Source organism: Merops nubicus, unplaced genomic scaffold (genome assembly GCF_000691845.1).
Source record: "Merops nubicus isolate BGI_N331 unplaced genomic scaffold, ASM69184v1 scaffold10238, whole genome shotgun sequence".
NCBI classification, from domain to species: Eukaryota; Metazoa; Chordata; class Aves; order Coraciiformes; family Meropidae; genus Merops; species Merops nubicus.
This window is the reverse complement of record NW_008626330.1, coordinates 18,850-37,010: the sequence shown is the minus strand read 5'-3', so window position 1 is coordinate 37,010 and position 18,161 is coordinate 18,850. Positions and strand designations below refer to the sequence as shown.

Here is an 18,161-nt window from a genome sequence, read left to right as displayed (position 1 = left end):
AGTATAGCAAATACATACTTTGAACACATGGAATAGCTACTGGGGATGTATTTTCAGAAATCTAGGATAGCTAAACACTTTGAAATCTTTAACTTTGAAATCTTTAAAAATGTTACTATAGGTTTAAAATGAAGTTTAGAAATTTTTTTAAGATCTAGTTATTAAAGTGATTAATAGGTAATAGTGCTGAACTAGTCACTTATTCGTGAGTATGAAAGATGACTCGAGGTGCCAAACATTACTGAGAAATGAATTAAGCACTCTAAAAAGGCTCTGAAAACTAGTGTTATAAAGAACTGTTCATTTAAAAAAAAAAAAATAGCATTAGGATTTTTCTCTTTAAACTGCTTTTACACCAAAAAACAATATTCCTGCTTCACAAGTTTGTCATTAGTGTCCTGATTAATCAACTAGGAAGTCAAGTATTCACACTAAATTTTTGAACATTAATTCCAGTATTAGTACAATTTCTTTGCCCAAATTTTCCACATTCCATAATAAACTGCACAGACCATTTTATATGGACAAAGTTGTTTAAATTTGTATTTCTGGCAACTCTGCCTCAAAGAGGAATTTTCACTGCAATGCTGAAGACAGTCTTCAGCTTTTTAATACCATAGTATTGTTCAGTAACAATTTAAGTATTTAAGAGCATTTGAGGTATTCAGAAACTGATTCAGAACCACTTGGTCGGCAGATCAGCACAAGCTAGTTGGGCATTTCCACTTGTTCCAGTTTGTTAAACATGATACAGTATGCACCTTCACAGCATTACTACAACAGTACCCAAATACTGTTTTATCTTTTTTACCAAGATTGTTTTTGTCTATTTATAGTTTACAATTGTCCAGAACTTGCTTGAAAATATTTCCTTGAAAAACTGAAGGCAGTTTGTGTGATCAAAACTGTTTCTTCCTGAGCATGTTTACTGCTGACGGGGAACCCAAATACATTTCCAATTAGATACTGCAAGGCAAAAAATCCGATAAACTAACATACATTGGAATTGTACTTAAATATCTACAGGTCCTATATTAATTCCAGTTTTGATGTTGAAGGTATGCTCTGTTGTAAAAATAGTATGAGATATCACACACATTTACCTTATTAATGCACATTTTTAAACAATCTTTGAGGATTCAAAGAGAACATAAAAGCTTCACAACCATTAGCTGATGTAGTACGACGCTAATAAGAAGCGACACAGACTCTCTCCATCTCCTCTCTCTCCCCTCCAGTTCCATCACCACAGCCATTTCATCATTAAAATGAAAAACAGTATCAGAACAGTTCCACGGTTGGCATCGATACAGATCGGGTGCCTGTTTTGCCTCTAAGCAGAGAAGGTGAGAAATGTGGACACTGTGGAGTCAGTGTCCTTTGCACACTGCAGCAGGAGGAGCAGAAATGCAGCCTGGATCAAAGACAGAGAAGCACCAACTAGTAAGAGTAACTAGACTGGTCGATTACTTAAGCTCACCCCACTGGGAACAGCTGTAACATCTCACCACAATACCACACTGTGCAACCTGGGTATAGCCAGAATTAAGAAAAAAAGCCAAACTGGTTCTGTGTAGTTGATTTTATTATTACATACTAATAATATTTATTGACACAGCTGATATCAGAGTAAACCCTTGTGAGACAAGTAAGTGTCATAATGCGAATTATGGAACTGAAAATGGGTGTAAAGTGTGGAGCAGCACAGCACCCAAATTAAAAAAAGAATCAATGCTGTGAAAACTCGTGCTATTAGACTTCACTTAAATATCCTGGGAGAGGCCTGAAGTTCACGAACTTCCCAAAGAACAGGAAAAGCCGTGTGCATCCCCCCAGTGAACCCATCAGGACTTACTTCCATAAAGACTTCTAGCAAATTCAGTGTTTAAATCTACATATTCATATGCTTCTTTATTCTAAGAGCACAGTAAGCTGATCTATGCTACACACGTTGTTTCACTCTTTTGGGGCAAATTACAATCACAATTTCCTCCAGTTTTAAACAGCTATTTCAACCAATATATATACATACATGTGTAAACAAAATGCCTAAGTAAGGGCTTAAAGCAATTTCACAGAAGTATCCCAGTTCAGCTCTTTGTGCTCTTCACTTCAAAATCCAAAGTGCCAAATAGAAGCAACAAAAGTTTTCACTATTGCAGTCTCAAATAAAATAATGATCCCGTTTACTTGTGGCTTTGAATGCTTTCTAGAATTTCACACAATTCCAATTGATTCAAAAGGGTTAAGAACAGGAATAATACATTCACAGTAACTGCACAGCTTGCATGGCCAAAAGTCTCAAAACTAATTTTTAAACTATTATTAACAAGTAAAGGAATGTACACTTTGACAGTTTAACATATAACTCAAAAATAGACAACTACTGCACTGATCCAGATTGGTTAATGCATAATATTTGAAAATATACAAAAATCTGAAGTTATTACATGAAATTAAAACCTGGGTTTAAAAAGTGCACAGTAGAAACTGAAAGGTCATTACTGTATAAATTATCCACAGAGTGTGTATTTCCTGGTTTAGAGCCAACATTAAGTTCTGGTTTATCTGTTACAAGTTCTAGATACTTTAAAGCCATTTACAGCACCAAATCAGTTTTCACTAGACCCAGTACCACCCTCTGCTTCCTGGAACAAACAGGAATTGGACACTGGAGGTTCACTTTCTGCATCCTGTGCAGCAGCAGCTTCCAAAGACAGTTGATTTGCTGTAAGCTATCGATTTTTGGTCTTTTTAGAATTTCCCTGCAACAAGAAACAAGTGAACAGAGAATGTAATTCATGTAAGAAAATCTAGATGGGTAACATAGAAAACCTGATGTCTGGTAATTTATGCCTACAGCAAACAAAGTACAGTCAAACTGGAAATAAACAGTCCACAGGCCTTTAATAATGGAAAGTTGTAACTTTCTTCTCTGAACATCCCCCCAGCTTCACAGGCCTAATGGAGGAAGGTAACAGATTCTGTTTCAAATAAGCACAACAGAACCTTAATTCATCTGAAACCTGGAAGGGGGAAAAAAAGACATTTGAGTTCTGTCCCAAGGCATTCAGTTTTATTAACAATGCTAATATTATAAGGGCAATGAAGGCAAGTCAAATCATAATCCACCCTTAAGTGATATTTCAAATATAAACTTTATAGGATAATTGACTCAAATTAAAAATCAATCCCCTACGTTCATTTTTTTGGAAAACAAATTTAATTTTAACTTGGTCTACACAAAATATTCCTAATAGAGAACAGAATTTGTCCTACAGCTAACCAACTCGCATTTGACTTGCAACAATTCCACAAAGCAAACACATACCTTAAAATAAACTTCTGTGCAATAGTTCCTTGGTGGCAACTCTCTATCTTCCCCTTTCCTTAAGACAACATTTGTTTTCTACCTAAGCAACAACTCTCCCCAGGTGCTAACGGCTTTAACTGTGTCATTTTGATTTCAACCAAATCACCTTCTACATTTGGGAACATCTGAAAATCTGTGTGTACTGGTGTGAGATTCTGAACGACCTCCTTACAGACAGTAACACTTCAAGGCTTAGAAGTATGACAAGTGAAAAATTCCAGAAAGCATTTTCTAAAAACATGAAGTGCTATGGTTGGCATGCAGCCAAGAGTTTTCCTCTAAAAACATGAGAGCTTATACACCAAAAAGTAATTTTAAAGATGACAGTGCCAAGTTAAAACACTCCAGTGAATTAAAACAGTTCTATACATAGGGCAAAGAGTTTACTCTAAATAATAAAAAGTGCCACTGTGAGACCTTTAATCAAAACATGGATTTATTTGGGGTTTTAACCCTTCACTGAAACCTGCTTCCAAGGATTCCACAATTAAGGAGAGTCACAGAATGGTAGGGGCTGAAGTGACCTCTCGGTCCAGTCCAACCCCCCTGCCAAAGCCGTCACCCAGAGCAGGTTACACAGAAACTCATCCAGGCAGGTTTTGAAAGTCTCCAGAGAAGGAGACTCCACAACCTCTCTGGGCAGCCTGTTCCAGGGCTCCGTCACCCTCACAGCAGAGAATTTTTCCTTATGTTCAGATGGAACTTCCTGTGTTCTGGTTTGTACCCATTGCCCCTTGTCCTGTCACTGGGTACTACTGAAGTACCATGATGGTCCCATCCTCTTGACATCCACCCTTCAGATATTTATAAGCATTGAGAAGATCGCCTCTCAACCTTCTCCAGGCTAAACAGCCCCAGGCCTCTCAGACTTTCCTCTTAAGTGAGATGAGTGTGATTCTATGATTCTAGTCTCCCTGTATCACCTTTGTAGCCCTTTTCTGGACTCCATCCAGTAGTTCCCTGTTTCTCTTCAACTGGGAACCCAGAACTGGGCACAATACTCCAAATATGGCCTCAATAAAGCAGAGTAGAGGGGGAGAAGATCCTACCTTGACCTGCTGGTCACACTCTTCTTAATGCACCCCAGAATACCACTGGCCTTCTTGGCCACAAGAGCACACTGCTGGCTCATGGATGACTTGTTATCCAACAGGATTCCCTGGTCCTTCTCTGAGTAAGTCTTCATCTCCTCCCTAGGCCGAACTCAACACATTCCAGTTGCTCTCTCACACAAAGAGCAGCTCCACCACCATGCCTTGCTGGCCTGTTTTTCCTAAAAACTACGTAGCTGTCCATGACAGCATTCCAGTCATGTGAGCCATCCCACCAGCTTTGTAATTGCAGTGAGATCACAGCCCCGGGACCACACCCAAATCTCTAGTTCTTCCTGTTTACTCCCTATGCTGCATGTGTTGGTGTCCAGGCATTTCAGAGAGGGAATTGACCATGCAGGTTTCCCTGGAGGGCTACAAGTGGATCCACCATAACTATATAACTCGAGGTGCTTGGCCTTCTGGTTCTCATCTTGGAAGGCTAAGGAACATTTGTTGCTGCGTTGGTTGGCCTGACTTATTCCCCAGTTGGACAGAACAGCATGAGCACTGCCATCTTGGACCCTGCTTCCCAAGTACCAAGTTGTCCAGCCTGCTGCCAAGGATTCCCTTGGCTCTCTAGACAGGTGGATTCCATCCCTCCCCAACAGGTTATGGTCACCAGGAAATGTCCCATCATCATAAAAGCCAAAACCCTCATCACAGCACCAGCCACACATCCAGAAGTTGGCAGGTACTATCTGCCTATTTCTGGCCACCCCTTTTCCTCTAACTTGTAAAAATGGAGAAGATAACTTGGGCACCAGTGTTTTTCACTTGCACCCCCAGGGGTTTATAATCATGCTGGATTCTGCCCAGGTTCTGGCTCACAGGTGTCATTCATGCCAACATGGAAGAGTAACAGTGGATGGTAATTGGTGATCTTGACAAGTTGTGGCACCTTCTCAGCAACATCTCAGATCTTTGCTCCTGGGAGGCAGTATGCTTCTTGTGACTTCCTGTCAGGTCAGCAGGTGGAGGCCTCAGTGACTTTTAACAGAGACACACTCATTACAAGCACTTGTAGGTTTGAGGGTTTGGTTTTTTTTGTTGGTTGGTTGGTTTTGTTTTTCATTGTTCGGGGTTTTTTGGGGGATTTTTGTTTGATTGGGTTGGTTTGTTCATTATCCATTCCATGCTGCCAGTGCCATTTCTCCATGCACACTTTTCTCACGGGTGCCTACAGGTGTTAAAGCTTCATATCTGTTTTTGGTGGTAAAGCTGCAGGGTGGAGACTGAAGCAGAGTCCTGCTTTTGTGGGTCACCAGGGTCCAAGGTGCCATATTCTCTGGGGTGTCCACTACAGGAACACAGTTACAAAACCACCTATATTTCTCCATCTCAGCTCCTCTAATACTGTGTAGCTAGTTTATAATAATAAATAGTAATAATGCTAGTGTGTTAGTTCCACAGCCATACAAGTGAAGGGTAAAGGCCTTCACAACATCTGTTCCTCCCTAGAAACAGAGTAAGATTCACCATGGTTCAATCACTGACTGTTTGAAACAGCAGAGTTCTGTACTTTTTAAGATAAATCAAAAACTTGTTTCTGATAAATATGTAGACTCCTTGCTTAGAAAGGAGCAAGAAAAGAATTCTTGCTTAGAAAGGAATTTAAGTGTGCATTTCAAGTTCACAGAAGAATTTAAGTGGCAAGTTTTTCATTCCTACACGAGCGAGACAAGCTAGAATATGAAAATAAGACAGAGAAAAAGAATAGCTGCCAAGAACCGAGTATGCTGAGAGCAAGAGAGGAGTGCAGAAAGGACATTCCTACCAATAAGTTAATCATAAACACCCAGTATCACTAGCTGGATTTGCAAATAGTTCCATCTTCACCACAAATAAACAAAAAGGCGCTGATCTTCAGAGGCTACCCTTTGAAAGCCTGCTTTGAAGCAGTGACATACCGTGTTTGCTATTTCCCACACAGGTTTTGCAGGAATTTTTTACTTCACTGAACAGAACCAGGTTTGAAGTTTCTTTTCCAGCTGGATGAGGACAGGAACTACAGCTTGTGTTTTTTGTGGGACTGCAGGAAGGCCAGACCTCCAAGCTGCAGCCAGTGGCTAATGGCAACACCTGGGAACTTACCTTACTAGTCATCTTTAGTGTATCAATTTCTTCCCTTTGTTTAGTTAAGGTTTCATTCATACTGCAGAGATGGTCACTCATCATACTTAACTGATCTTCGTAGCTTCTCTTTGTCGTCATCAATTCATCCTAAGGGAAAAAAATAACCAGAAGCCTTTGCTCAATATTAGTGACAAATGGCAAAGCAGCCAACTTCTCTCTCCACTTCATAAGCTACACTTTTGATGCCGTGTACAATTAAGCTAAACCACTGGAAAAAAAAATCACTTTATTATAGAAAGTCAATAACTTTTGTTTTACCTTAAGTCTCCTGCATGGTCTGTTCCCTCTATTTTTGCACCCTTTCCTTTATAATTCCCCCCATACACACACTGTTTATGGTTTACAACAGATAAGTTTTCCAACATTGCTTCCAGACCAGAAACAAGGTTCTAGGGTAAGAGCACAGCCTGTACATCAACATATGTAGCATACAAAGCTGAAAGAATCAGCAATCCACATGCAGTAGCAAATCTCTCTGGGATTGGAGACACATGGTGGGACAGTGTGCATGACTAGTATGCAGCAATGAAGGGAAACAGACACTTTAGGAAGGACAGGGTAAGAATGGGAGAAGTCATGCTCTACGTGAAGGAGAGGTTTTGAAGACAATTAAAGATCTCAGAGGTAGGGATCAGAGGAGAACAAGAAGGGTGATAAGGCAGGCATCTGCTGCAAGCAGATAAAAATCCATCAGACCCAGGCCCTGATCCTCATGAGGAATTAACTACTTTGACATCTCCTGCAAGGGCAACGAGGTGGAATGCAAGCAATTCAGGAGTTCTCAAGTGCAGTAAAGAACTTCTTGATACTAGTGATCAACAGGCCTAAGAGATGCTCTTGCTGGACCTGTTACTCACAAATAAGGAAAAGCTGGTCAGGGATGTGAAAGCCAGTGGCAGCCTTGGCTGCAGCAACCATGAGTTAGTGGAATTTAAGATCCTGAGGGAAGATGAACAGTAGAATTACGGCAACCCTAGATTTAAGAATATTTTGGCTTTTTCAAGGTTTGCTTGGCAAGATCCCAGGTAAAACTGCCCTGGAAATTAAAGGGGCCCAGGAAAGCTGAATGATCAAGGAGAGAGCAAAGAACAGTCCAGTGCTCAGGAAGCGAAGCTATTGTGGCAGGAGGCCAGCATGGCTGTAGAGGAAACTCCTGATTCAACAGCTTGATCTGAACTCTCTCCGCTCTGACCAAAGCAGGGGACCAGATTACCTCCGCAGAACCCTTCCAACTTAAACAATTCTGTGATTCAATATTATGCAGACTACTAAATATACAAATTGTGCACCTGCTATCTTTTCTTAGGAAATTTAATATGTAATTGGAAATGAACATCTCATGCTGAGTTGAGTCTTGATTGTGGAATTTGTTAAAGAAACAAACCAAAAGAGCACTTTGTGTTGATTAACAATTCTTTTAAGTCTGTATCATCATATTCACTGCCTATATGGAGCATTTTAGGTACTCACCATCTCAGACAGGTGAGCAATAAAGAGGTGAACTAAATATAAAGGAAACAAAGGCATTTATGAACTGTGTATTTAGATATACTTTTAATATTGGTGCCTTTCTCATCTGCACAGAGAAGGACAAGGGGATAGGACATTCACAGGGTATCTGGCATAAGAGTTCATTATCTGTTGTTAACAACAGCTTCTTAAATTTTACCCCAGTTATTTTTGCCATCCATCTCAAAGAACCCACCCTGGCATTTCTAAGATTTTTCAGTCCCAGGTAAGAGAAAGGATTAAGAATTTGGTGTATCATCTGAAATCAGTCACGCAACCACACTTTTTAACACAACACCACTACCCCCGCCGCCATTTTCACAAAAAGCCTTAACATCAAATGCGCTAAAACACAGGTTTTACTGCAGCAACATTTTCCTTGCAATCGTATCCTACTTCAACTTTATAGCTGGGATTTGAAGTAGTCTTTTATATCTTAGTCTTAATTTTGAATTAAGTCTTTTATAAATCCCATTGGAGTTTTTACATCACACAGCTAAGGACCCACTAAGGGCATGACTGTGCTTAATGGTTTTAATCTTTCTCCATCAACTTCCCTTACACAACTGGACAATGTACCTATTATATAATATAACATTTTACTTGCCTGTAATCTGCTGATGTTTTGACTAGCTAGTTTCAGCTCTTCTGTGAGCGATTCCTTGGACTTCTCTGCTAAAGACAGTCTTTTGGCAAGTGCTCGACACTGTCAATCACAAGAGGACAGGGAGGGTAGAAGGGAGGGAAGTTAGTTCCAGAGTACTGCCTTGTGCCATCTTTAACCAACTGCTTTGGATGTTTCCATCTTTCTGTAATCTTTAAGTTTCAAGAAACTTAGAGTTTGTGCACATTTTTAAATGCAAAGGTAATGTAATAGTTAACATTAAGTTTTTGTTTCATTTTACAGAATTACCACATCACAAATCCTCTAAATATCTTATTTTTCACATAATTACTAGGAAATATTTCACAAGTAACAACTTGCTTCACACATTGTTCATATATCAGAGGAAGACGGTTCCTCCATACTATGTCATCTATCATTAAAAAAACATTTAAGAGAATTTGCTCTCCCAGCCTCGAGTTGTGGTATATTCCCCATCAGTTAATTCCACAGACTGAAATGGCCACTACTTTCAAGAAAAAATTACCTCATGATTTCAAATGAAAACAGGAAAACAGGAAACCATATATATAATGAATAATTTTGTTCATTCTTGGAGTTACCTATAACTTATGCCTAAAGAACAAATTTCTCAGAGGAGAGCTGTTTTCATCACTTCACGATACACTCAAATATTTTTGGATGACCTCAACATCACTTGAAGTCCAAACTAGCCTGGTAACCAAGGCTAGCTGCTTCAGACTATAGGAACAAACCTATACATGATATACATTATGGTACTTAATATAACCAAGACAAAGCTACCAAGGGATTTTTTTTTTCTTTAATGTCTTTCTACCATATCCATTTTTACACATACTAGACCCAGGCCAACAAACATTACAGGAACAGATGTTTATGAAACATTATGTTTCATATATTCAAACTCACTGTCATAACACTTGCCTGCGGAAAGTTCAAAAATGGATTTACTGTTTCCAGTACAGGCACTGCCTGCATGCTCACCTCAGCATGAAAGTGTACTGATTTGCTGTCAGCAAGCTGCAGATGAGATGTAAGTTCTGCTATCCTTGCCATATAGTGGTTTTTTATCAGGTCTTCACGAGACTCAGCATCTGGAGCCTGGTAAAACAAAAATTTAAGCAGACAGATATTTGTGTTTAGCAGACTGAATACTTGCATCACAACATTGTACTCTAGACTGACTTCTCCTCTTCCCTCTTGAGGCCTAGGTCCTCTACACAAAAGAACTAAATTCCCCAAACACAACAAATTACAACAGGTCACGCTGCAATTTGTCACTCTGATGGCAACTCTTAATGTCAGACTTCCTTAAAGGACAAAGAGCTGACTGAAAATGTTAAGAACTTCTCTTGATTTAACATATCAAGTCTCTGATGAAAACAAAAAATCCAGTGGACTGCTTTCACCTACATAAAAACTTATTGGCTTCCTTCGCACAGCTCAACTTCAGCAGCTCACAACAGTCAGAACTATTTCTAATTCTGCATGTTCTGGAAATTTTGGACATTTGAACTTAAAAGAAGGAAAATCACCAGTTTACTGTAACTTACAGAGTAACCCATTAGAGGCAGCTTTCACGTGACTTGCCACTACCTTCATGTTCAGCACTACGCAGTAGCTTTAAGAACTCATATCAGTTATTCTCTGGCTCCCACCCCCTTTTTAATCATACCTTCAGAAGAAAAGGAAAGGCAAACTAAAACACACATCAGTTCCCTGCAGTACCAGGAAAGGGAAAGCACTGAATCTTCTCTGCTGGGTTCCTGCTGGGGCAAGTGTTACACTATAGCAGCACTAAATAGAGTTAGCATTTAGCCTGACAGCTGGTTTGAAGTTTCTCTGCATGACCTGTGGTTTTGGGTAGCCTGTACTTAAGTGTTAAACACCAGGCACCACAGTCAGTGACACTTCTGCAGCTTGAGCCCTTCCTCAGGAGCTAAGGTCTGAGGCCTGGAATGCAGTTAGGGTTACTGAAGTACAAACAGACCAGAGCTTTCCTCAAATTACAGAGAACAGACCTGGGCCACAGCTTGCACTGCTGCAAACTTCTAACATGAATAAAAGACAACTGTTTGCTAGACAGAAGAATAAAATTAAGAAATACATGGATTTCAGAAACTTGAACGCAGGTATGCAGACTATATGGGTGACTCATGCCATTATACTACAGTATTCTTTGTAGTTAGACCTCTGGAGTAAGTTTAAACAGAATCAGAACTGAACCAGATGTGCTTTGATAATGTTTAAAACAGATTACCTTCTCATTATCAGTAGTTACAGTCAACATTCCAATCTGGAAGGAAGAAAATAAACTGAAGTGAGAACTGCAAAAACAGACAGCATAGCTGCAAGTCATTTCACCTTCAGTCATAGAAGGACTTCAATTTAAAAAAAAAAAACAAAACAAAACACACCCACACAACAAACTTGCAATAGTTAAAATTCAAACCAAATTTAAGTACTTCCACCTGTAACATAAAGAAGGGTAATAATATATATGAACGCCCTGAATGCAATTAAAGCTGACAAACTCTGCAAACATATCCTTTGCCTTATGATGTACACGGGGAAAAAGCAACAAAAGCAACAAGATGCAGCTAACTTGTACAATTCTGCAACTACTTGATTATAAGAACCTTATATGAAAATTATATGATTATATTAAATTCAGAAGTACACTAGTACATTGAAACATTGCTCTTCATGTTGAAGAGCAAGGAAGCCAACTTGGATTTCTTGAGAACCTTCTGAATTCCTTTCTTTGACTAGTAAATTACACTGACAGTCCAGTGTGAAGCTCTGACTGAACTCTAGCAGCGGGGTGTAGGCCCATAACTAAGTTTCACAGAAGAGTATCTCTGTAGAGAATTAGGTTGTCTCCTGATCTCAACAGGACCAGAAATTTAGGTTTATGGGAAATATTTATACAATGTTGAGCTGTGACTTAAAATAAGTACTGTGGCTAGAGAAACCCATTCTCCCCGAACACCTATGGATCAAATACAGGATCAAAACCTTAAGATGCCTGTTTACTTCAAAATGGGGGATTTCAAAACAATCCACTGGTCATTTTTATCCTGCAGCAGGAAAGTGGGGATTAAAAAAAAAAAAAAAAAAGAAGAACTCTATTGAGTGCTGAGCTGAGCAGATTTCTTACAGATGACATCCCTACCAATACCACTTCAGAAGTGGTAATTCAGAGGAAAGGCCAACCCCTTTTAAGTACTAGAAATAAACAGGAAAAAGCCATTTAGCAACACAGAAGAGCAAGAACAGAATGCATGCCATATCCAAAAGCACTTGTTGAAACCAAGTTGCATGCATCTATGAAGGTTACATAAAAAGTAGCGCTCTAGAGAACACCAAAAGCTTGAATAGCTTCTTGTAGTTGAAATTAAGACCTAGTAAACTGACCTGCAATGTCATATAACCCATTTTAAAATACTAATTATGTACTTCTGTTTGCTTTAGCATACTAGGAGACAAAAAAAAAAAAGGTATTGGGAGCTCAGAGCGGATGTGGGATATATACTACTTGCAAAGCTTCCTAACTACAGAGTCAGAAAAATCTACACATTAAGCACATCTTATTTCCTTCCTCCTCAGTCACACAAGTACAGAATTATACAAACATCTCCAAGATACTAAAGACAGCAGTCTCAAAATCCAAGAAGTTCCAAACTCTGCAGAAAGAATTAGCAAGCAGCTTTGTAAATATAAAGAGCCCAAATGTGAATGCATTTCAACAAACACTCAAGAAAAAGCTTTCATTATTACTGTTCCACTGATCAAACAGTACTACTACTACTACTACAGAAAGTGGATTTTTCTCTGTTGAAGGAAAAAGGTCACTTACCAGACTTGTACTTTTAATAGGTTCCCTCAGACTCTTTTCTGTGGTTTCCTTCTTTTGTTCAGCTACATTTGGCAAAACAGAACTCTCTTGTATAACTTCAGCTAAATGTCCACTAAGGGAATTCTTCAGTTTTTGGTTTTCTTTCTCTAGCTTTATTTTAGCTAACTGGGCCTCCAGCATCCAGTGTTCTTTTTCTTGTTCAAGTTTTGCAATTTTCTCTGAACTCTGCTGGACCTTAGGGAAGGAAAGTTTACAGTCCAGATTATTGAACACAAGGAAAAAAGAACACATAAAGGAAATGTTTGAAGACAGAATTGGTTTAAACCATTACATAAGTGAGCAATGAATAATGCAGCAGGTAACAGCTACTGATTCCAGCTGTATGCTTAACAGTGGTCAAGTGTCCAAAATAACCATATTATTTATTTAGCCTGAAATATGCATCACAAAGTTACAGTTGATAGAACTGGCAATATCATATTAGGTAAAAAATCAAAGCAGGGAAGAATTTTACGAAAACCTGAAAGATGTGTGCCTGGCACTAGCACTGTCTTGTTCTGTGCTAGAAAGACAATCTCTCTCCTCCCAGCTGCCTGACCTCACACCGACAGAAGAACCCAATTGGCCTGACAAGAAATCAGCTATAGAATGCTACACACAGTATTGCTCCACACATTTCTGTTGAAAATCTTCTCATCCCTACTAATACACTTTGAATATATGCTACAAAAAAAAAAAAAACACAAAACACTGAAGTTTGTTTCTTCAAAGTTCAATGATAGTAACTCAAGCACAGTCTGAGCATTCAAGCTAATAAAAGAATTTTAATATTAATCAGTTTGTCAGTCTTATTCATGTGAGAGGATGTGCAAACTTAAACACCATTTAACCTCCCTCTACTTCACAACAAAAAAAATACATGCATACTGCAAGAATGATACACTGTAACCTATCAATGACTCTAACTGAAAAAAATCATTGTTCTTTACCAGTGCTAATGAATCCTGGCTAGTTCAAAGAAGTATTCAAACCCACACATAATATTAGAAATTAATACTGTAGTATTCATCTTGTGCATTTATTTGAATTATTAAAGACTGACTTTTAGTATTTATAAATTTAGACATCAATGCCATAATCCTGTCTCTTGTAACTACAAGTACATTCTGCAGGTACAGAGCAAGTCTTGGATAACCCAGCTTGACAAGGGTAAGTTTTACTTTCAAAATTCTACAATTAAGAGATCTACAGTCTAACATAAAGCTTCAGTAGATGCATCTCTGTGGTCATTTGTACACATGCATATATGGAGACTATTTGACACTATTTTATCTTTAAAAAATACACTATCATATATGTTTGTAAGATTTATACCAGAATACCTGTTGTGCAAGACCTTCTCTACTTTCTGTGGAACTCAGAAGAACTCTGCGGTTGGCTAAAGCCTCTTCATAAGGCACTGAATCTGCACAAGGCTGCAGAAGGATAAAAGAAACCTCAAAATATGTTCCACAGAAGACCAGAATATGCATTCTACATTTATTTTTCTTACTTCCCCTCTTACTTTACTAAAGGGAAGAAAAACATCTTCCAAGTGTTCACCAGCCTATAGAAAAAATGGCTCGAGCTCACCAAAAAAAAAACCACCCCAAAATGCACACCTGATGAAAAAGTGCTCAAAAAACTCCAGGTGTTAATTAATGATCAAAAGCACCTTAAAGTCCACTTCACAGACACTGCAGTAAAGTGATTTAATAACAACTGTAAAGCACACCACCACTTAATTGTTAATTTTAATGGAGACAACAGGGAGATCTGGCAGTATTCAACCCCTGGGTTCAACACATTTTGTCCAGCAAATCTCCTTTTCAGCTGCTTTCCTCCCTATTCTTCTCCACTGTCTCCCAGTGAATGCAAGCACAAGAATGAATGTGATGTCATTCACTCCGTACTCCTGGTGAATGCGGGCGGAAGTTTTGAATAAGCAGCTGCCCTCTTCTCCTTGGAGTCTTGGCACAGAAATAATTAGTGGAAATGGGTAATGGCAGAATTGGCACATACCCTCAGTTGTGACAGCAACTATGCTCTCCAGATTTTTCAATAGCATTGTTGCTCTAAGGGTTCCATTTCCTCAGCCAAAGGTTCTCCTTGAGAGAACCTCATCCATTCCAAAATACTGAAAATCCTTAGTTTCTATTCTCTTTGGCATAACCTGCTTCCAACAGAACTGTGCTTTCTCTGCTCAAGCATGCTAGCTGAACAAACCTTCTTCAAAGACTTCATGTAAGCTACTGCCTTTTTCTTGTACTGCAGCATGCACTCAGCTGAAAGAGGGCTGATGAACTCTGTTCCTCCCTTCGGCCCATAACTCAGTGAAGCAGTGAAGTGATCCAAGTTGTTGCTAAAGAACGAAGCAATCTAGACACATCAGAAAAAAAGCACCTTTTTAATTAAGTTTACCAGAAAGATTCATCAGAGCAATTATTCTTCCAAGAGAAAGACAAGTATTTAGTGAAACTGCACTTCACAAGAATTTCAAATAAGCTCCAGGCTCTTCCACAGAACTTAGATCTTACCAACCTTTAGGACAAGTGAAAATGGGCTTAAATTGCACCAAGGGAGATTTAGATTGGATATTGGGAAGAATTTCTTCACTAAAAGTGGTGAGGCTTTGGAACAGGCTGCCCAGGGAGGTGGTGGAGTCCATCCCGTGAGGGGTTCACAAAATGTGTACACTTGGCATTTCAGGACATGGTTTAGTGTTGGTCTGACCGCTGGACTTGGATGATCTTGGAGGCCTTTTCCAACTTTAATGATTCTATGATTCAAACACAAAGTATCCTCTTTCACAGTATCCATTTTTTTTACCCTGTCCTGGTTTTGGCTGGGATGGAGTTAATTTTCTTCCTAGTAGCTGTTTCAGTGCTGTGTTTTGGATTTAGTGAGAAAATACTGTTGGTAACACACGGATGTTTTAGTTGTTGCTAAGTAGCGCTTACCCTAAGTTAAGGACTTTTCAGTTTCCCAGGCTCTACCAGCGAGGAGGTGCACAAGAAGCTGGGAGGGAGCAGAGCTGGGACAGCTCACCCAAACTGGCCAAAGGGCTATTTCACACCATGGGATGTCATGCTCGGTACACAGAATGGGGGGAGTTGGCCAGGAGGGGTGGATCACTGCTTGGGCATCATTCAGCAGGTTTTGAACAATTGCATTGTGCAGCACTTGTGTTTTCTTGGAGTTTCTTTCTCTCTCTGATATATTCCTTTTCATTACAATTATATTATTACTTTTAGTTAAACTGTTCTCATCTAATCCCATGAGTTTTAGGGTGGTTTTTTGCCTGATTCTCCTCCACAACCCACTGCAGGAGGAGTGAGTGAGCAGCTGAGTGGCACTTAGTTGTTTGCTGGGGTTAAACTATAGCAGTCCTATTCAGTTGTTTTTCACTTGTAGCCTGAAAATACCTTGGAACAAGCATATTACAGATTATTAATATCAGAGGCACACATATAGATTTTCCAAATCATTCAAATAAGTTCTTTAAAAAAAAAAGAAAAACACAAGTTAGGGCATTATACTGAAACAAAAATATTACCTTGCCCACTCCATTTGTTAAAGCCACAAGAGAGGATAAAATACAGTCATTTGTAGTTATAAGTTTCTGTGTGGCAGTGGGAACATCTTGTTCTAAAGTAGCTTTCTGACTGTAGTGCTTGGAAATATCTAGAAAAAGAAAAAACATTTATGTCAAATTACGATTTTTGACTATATCAGAAACAGTTTTCAAATTCAGCCTATGGCCTCAGGCTTTGAATGTTTCTCCCCTCTAATTAAGTTGTATACAAGTTTATTCCAGCTACTCTTAGTTCTTCAGTATACTGCCTTGAACAACTGTTTGTGACCTTAACGAGTAGACACTATGCCTGTTACACAAGGAAGAATAAAAGTGTATGTTTAAGTGGATCTCTGTATCCCAAAAATCACTGCAATGTAGGGGATTCAAGCTCCCACTGAGCTAGCACTTCATTTCACAATTATACCTTCCATTTCCACATGTTTAAGTCAGAACACTTAAAAGCAGAATTTTTAGTCATGTTTTGTATCCAAGTGTTAAGCTTACATGACTTGTAAGGGAAAAGAGTATTTTAAGTCTATCATAGCAAACCTAAAAGACTGCCAGAAGTTTAGAGTGCTACTTTCTACAACAGTTGACTAGTATTACAACAATTCACCTATACGAATTACCTCTCCCTGGGAACAGCTCTATGATACAGAAGTTCTAGGATATACAGAAACATTAGTGTTTTAGATTCTCAAAGTTTTAACCAAACATCACTTCACTGAAAATGCAACATATCCATGTTCTGTTAAAAGGAAGGAAAGCCATTTTCAATGAGGAAGTTAAGTTTCAAACTAAATGCAGACTTCTTCACAAGCTTTGGTTATATACTCACGTTAAAAACCGTAATCAACCTAAAAACAGCAAGGAAAAAATCCTGCTTTGAAAGCATGTACTAGGTCAAGAATATGTAAATCAGGGAGAAATATGTATATTCAATGGCATTCCATTCTACATGCTAGTTCCACTACAGCAATGAAGTTCAGAAAGTGATACTTCTCATGAAGATCTACAGCAACACAGTTAAATATTCCAGCAACTTAGAAGAGCAAAGCTAAAAGAATGGAGAACTGAAAAACGTGTGCATGTCCAAAGCAAGCAGTTGGTGGGTTTAGTTTCTTACCTCAGTTTGTAAGGAAAAAAAACAAACCAAATTTATCACATATTACACATTCAGCATTGTTATGGAGAGAGTACACGTGTGCTGTGTTAAACAGAAAGCAGCAGAGCTGAAACAACAATATTCCTGTACTCTCACCTTTTAAAATCTCATGAAATCCATGAAGACTGGCAGCGATGTTTGTAAACACGTGGTTGTAATTTGTCCTAAGAAGTCCTTCTGGTTTGGTACCTGTTTGTCACATAGAAAGGAGAGGAAAATAAACAACCCACAACACTAAGATTTGACTATGAATGAAAACAGTTAACTTTGAAAATAATCCAATATACTACCTACTGGAAACATTTGCATGCAGTATGAGAATCAAGCTCATTTATTTAAATTTCTCCTTCAACATCAAATGTATATATACACACATCAAATTTCACCAGAGTAGGCAGGTAAAAGACTTGCAAGTTTCCTAAATATAATTCAAATTTTACAAATATCATCTGTTTTCATCTCAAAAAGCAATTACACATGCAGAAAGATTTACATGCTCACTTCTTCAGGAAGGACCATCTGGGTCCTTCTAAAGAGTGCCAACTGAAATAACCTGAAGCTTTACAATAACTGTTTCCTCTTATTACTTACAGTAGGTATTTGTAGATAGCTTCCCCACACATACACACAAAGGTTTTGCCTGATTTTATTTAGTCATTACCATGAAAGTTGTAGTTTAATAATCTTATAAACAAGAGGAGTGGGAAGTGATAATTAGTTAAAAATTAAGTTTACTAACAATTTAATGATTAAGCAGTGACAAACA

The 18,161-nt window shown here is 38.7% G+C and overlaps 1 protein-coding gene across 1 annotated transcript in view; it reads right to left on the bottom strand.

The window, feature by feature from the left end:
- Positions 1-1,564: 1,564 nt before the first annotated feature.
- PPP1R21 (protein phosphatase 1, regulatory subunit 21) overlaps positions 1,565-18,161 on the bottom strand; it is a 33,189-nt gene continuing 16,592 nt past the window's right edge. The window contains exons 12-21 of the mRNA XM_008945959.1: positions 17,492-17,584; positions 16,210-16,337; positions 14,880-15,032; positions 13,997-14,089; positions 12,615-12,848; positions 11,016-11,051; positions 9,740-9,856; positions 8,717-8,815; positions 6,559-6,687; positions 1,565-2,765 (exon numbers count right to left, since the gene is read on the bottom strand). Coding sequence (XP_008944207.1) covers positions 2,736-2,765; positions 6,559-6,687; positions 8,717-8,815; positions 9,740-9,856; positions 11,016-11,051; positions 12,615-12,848; positions 13,997-14,089; positions 14,880-15,032; positions 16,210-16,337; positions 17,492-17,584 — 1,112 coding nt within the window. The 3' untranslated portion in view covers positions 1,565-2,735. The remainder of the gene's footprint in view (positions 2,766-6,558; positions 6,688-8,716; positions 8,816-9,739; positions 9,857-11,015; positions 11,052-12,614; positions 12,849-13,996; positions 14,090-14,879; positions 15,033-16,209; positions 16,338-17,491; positions 17,585-18,161) is intronic.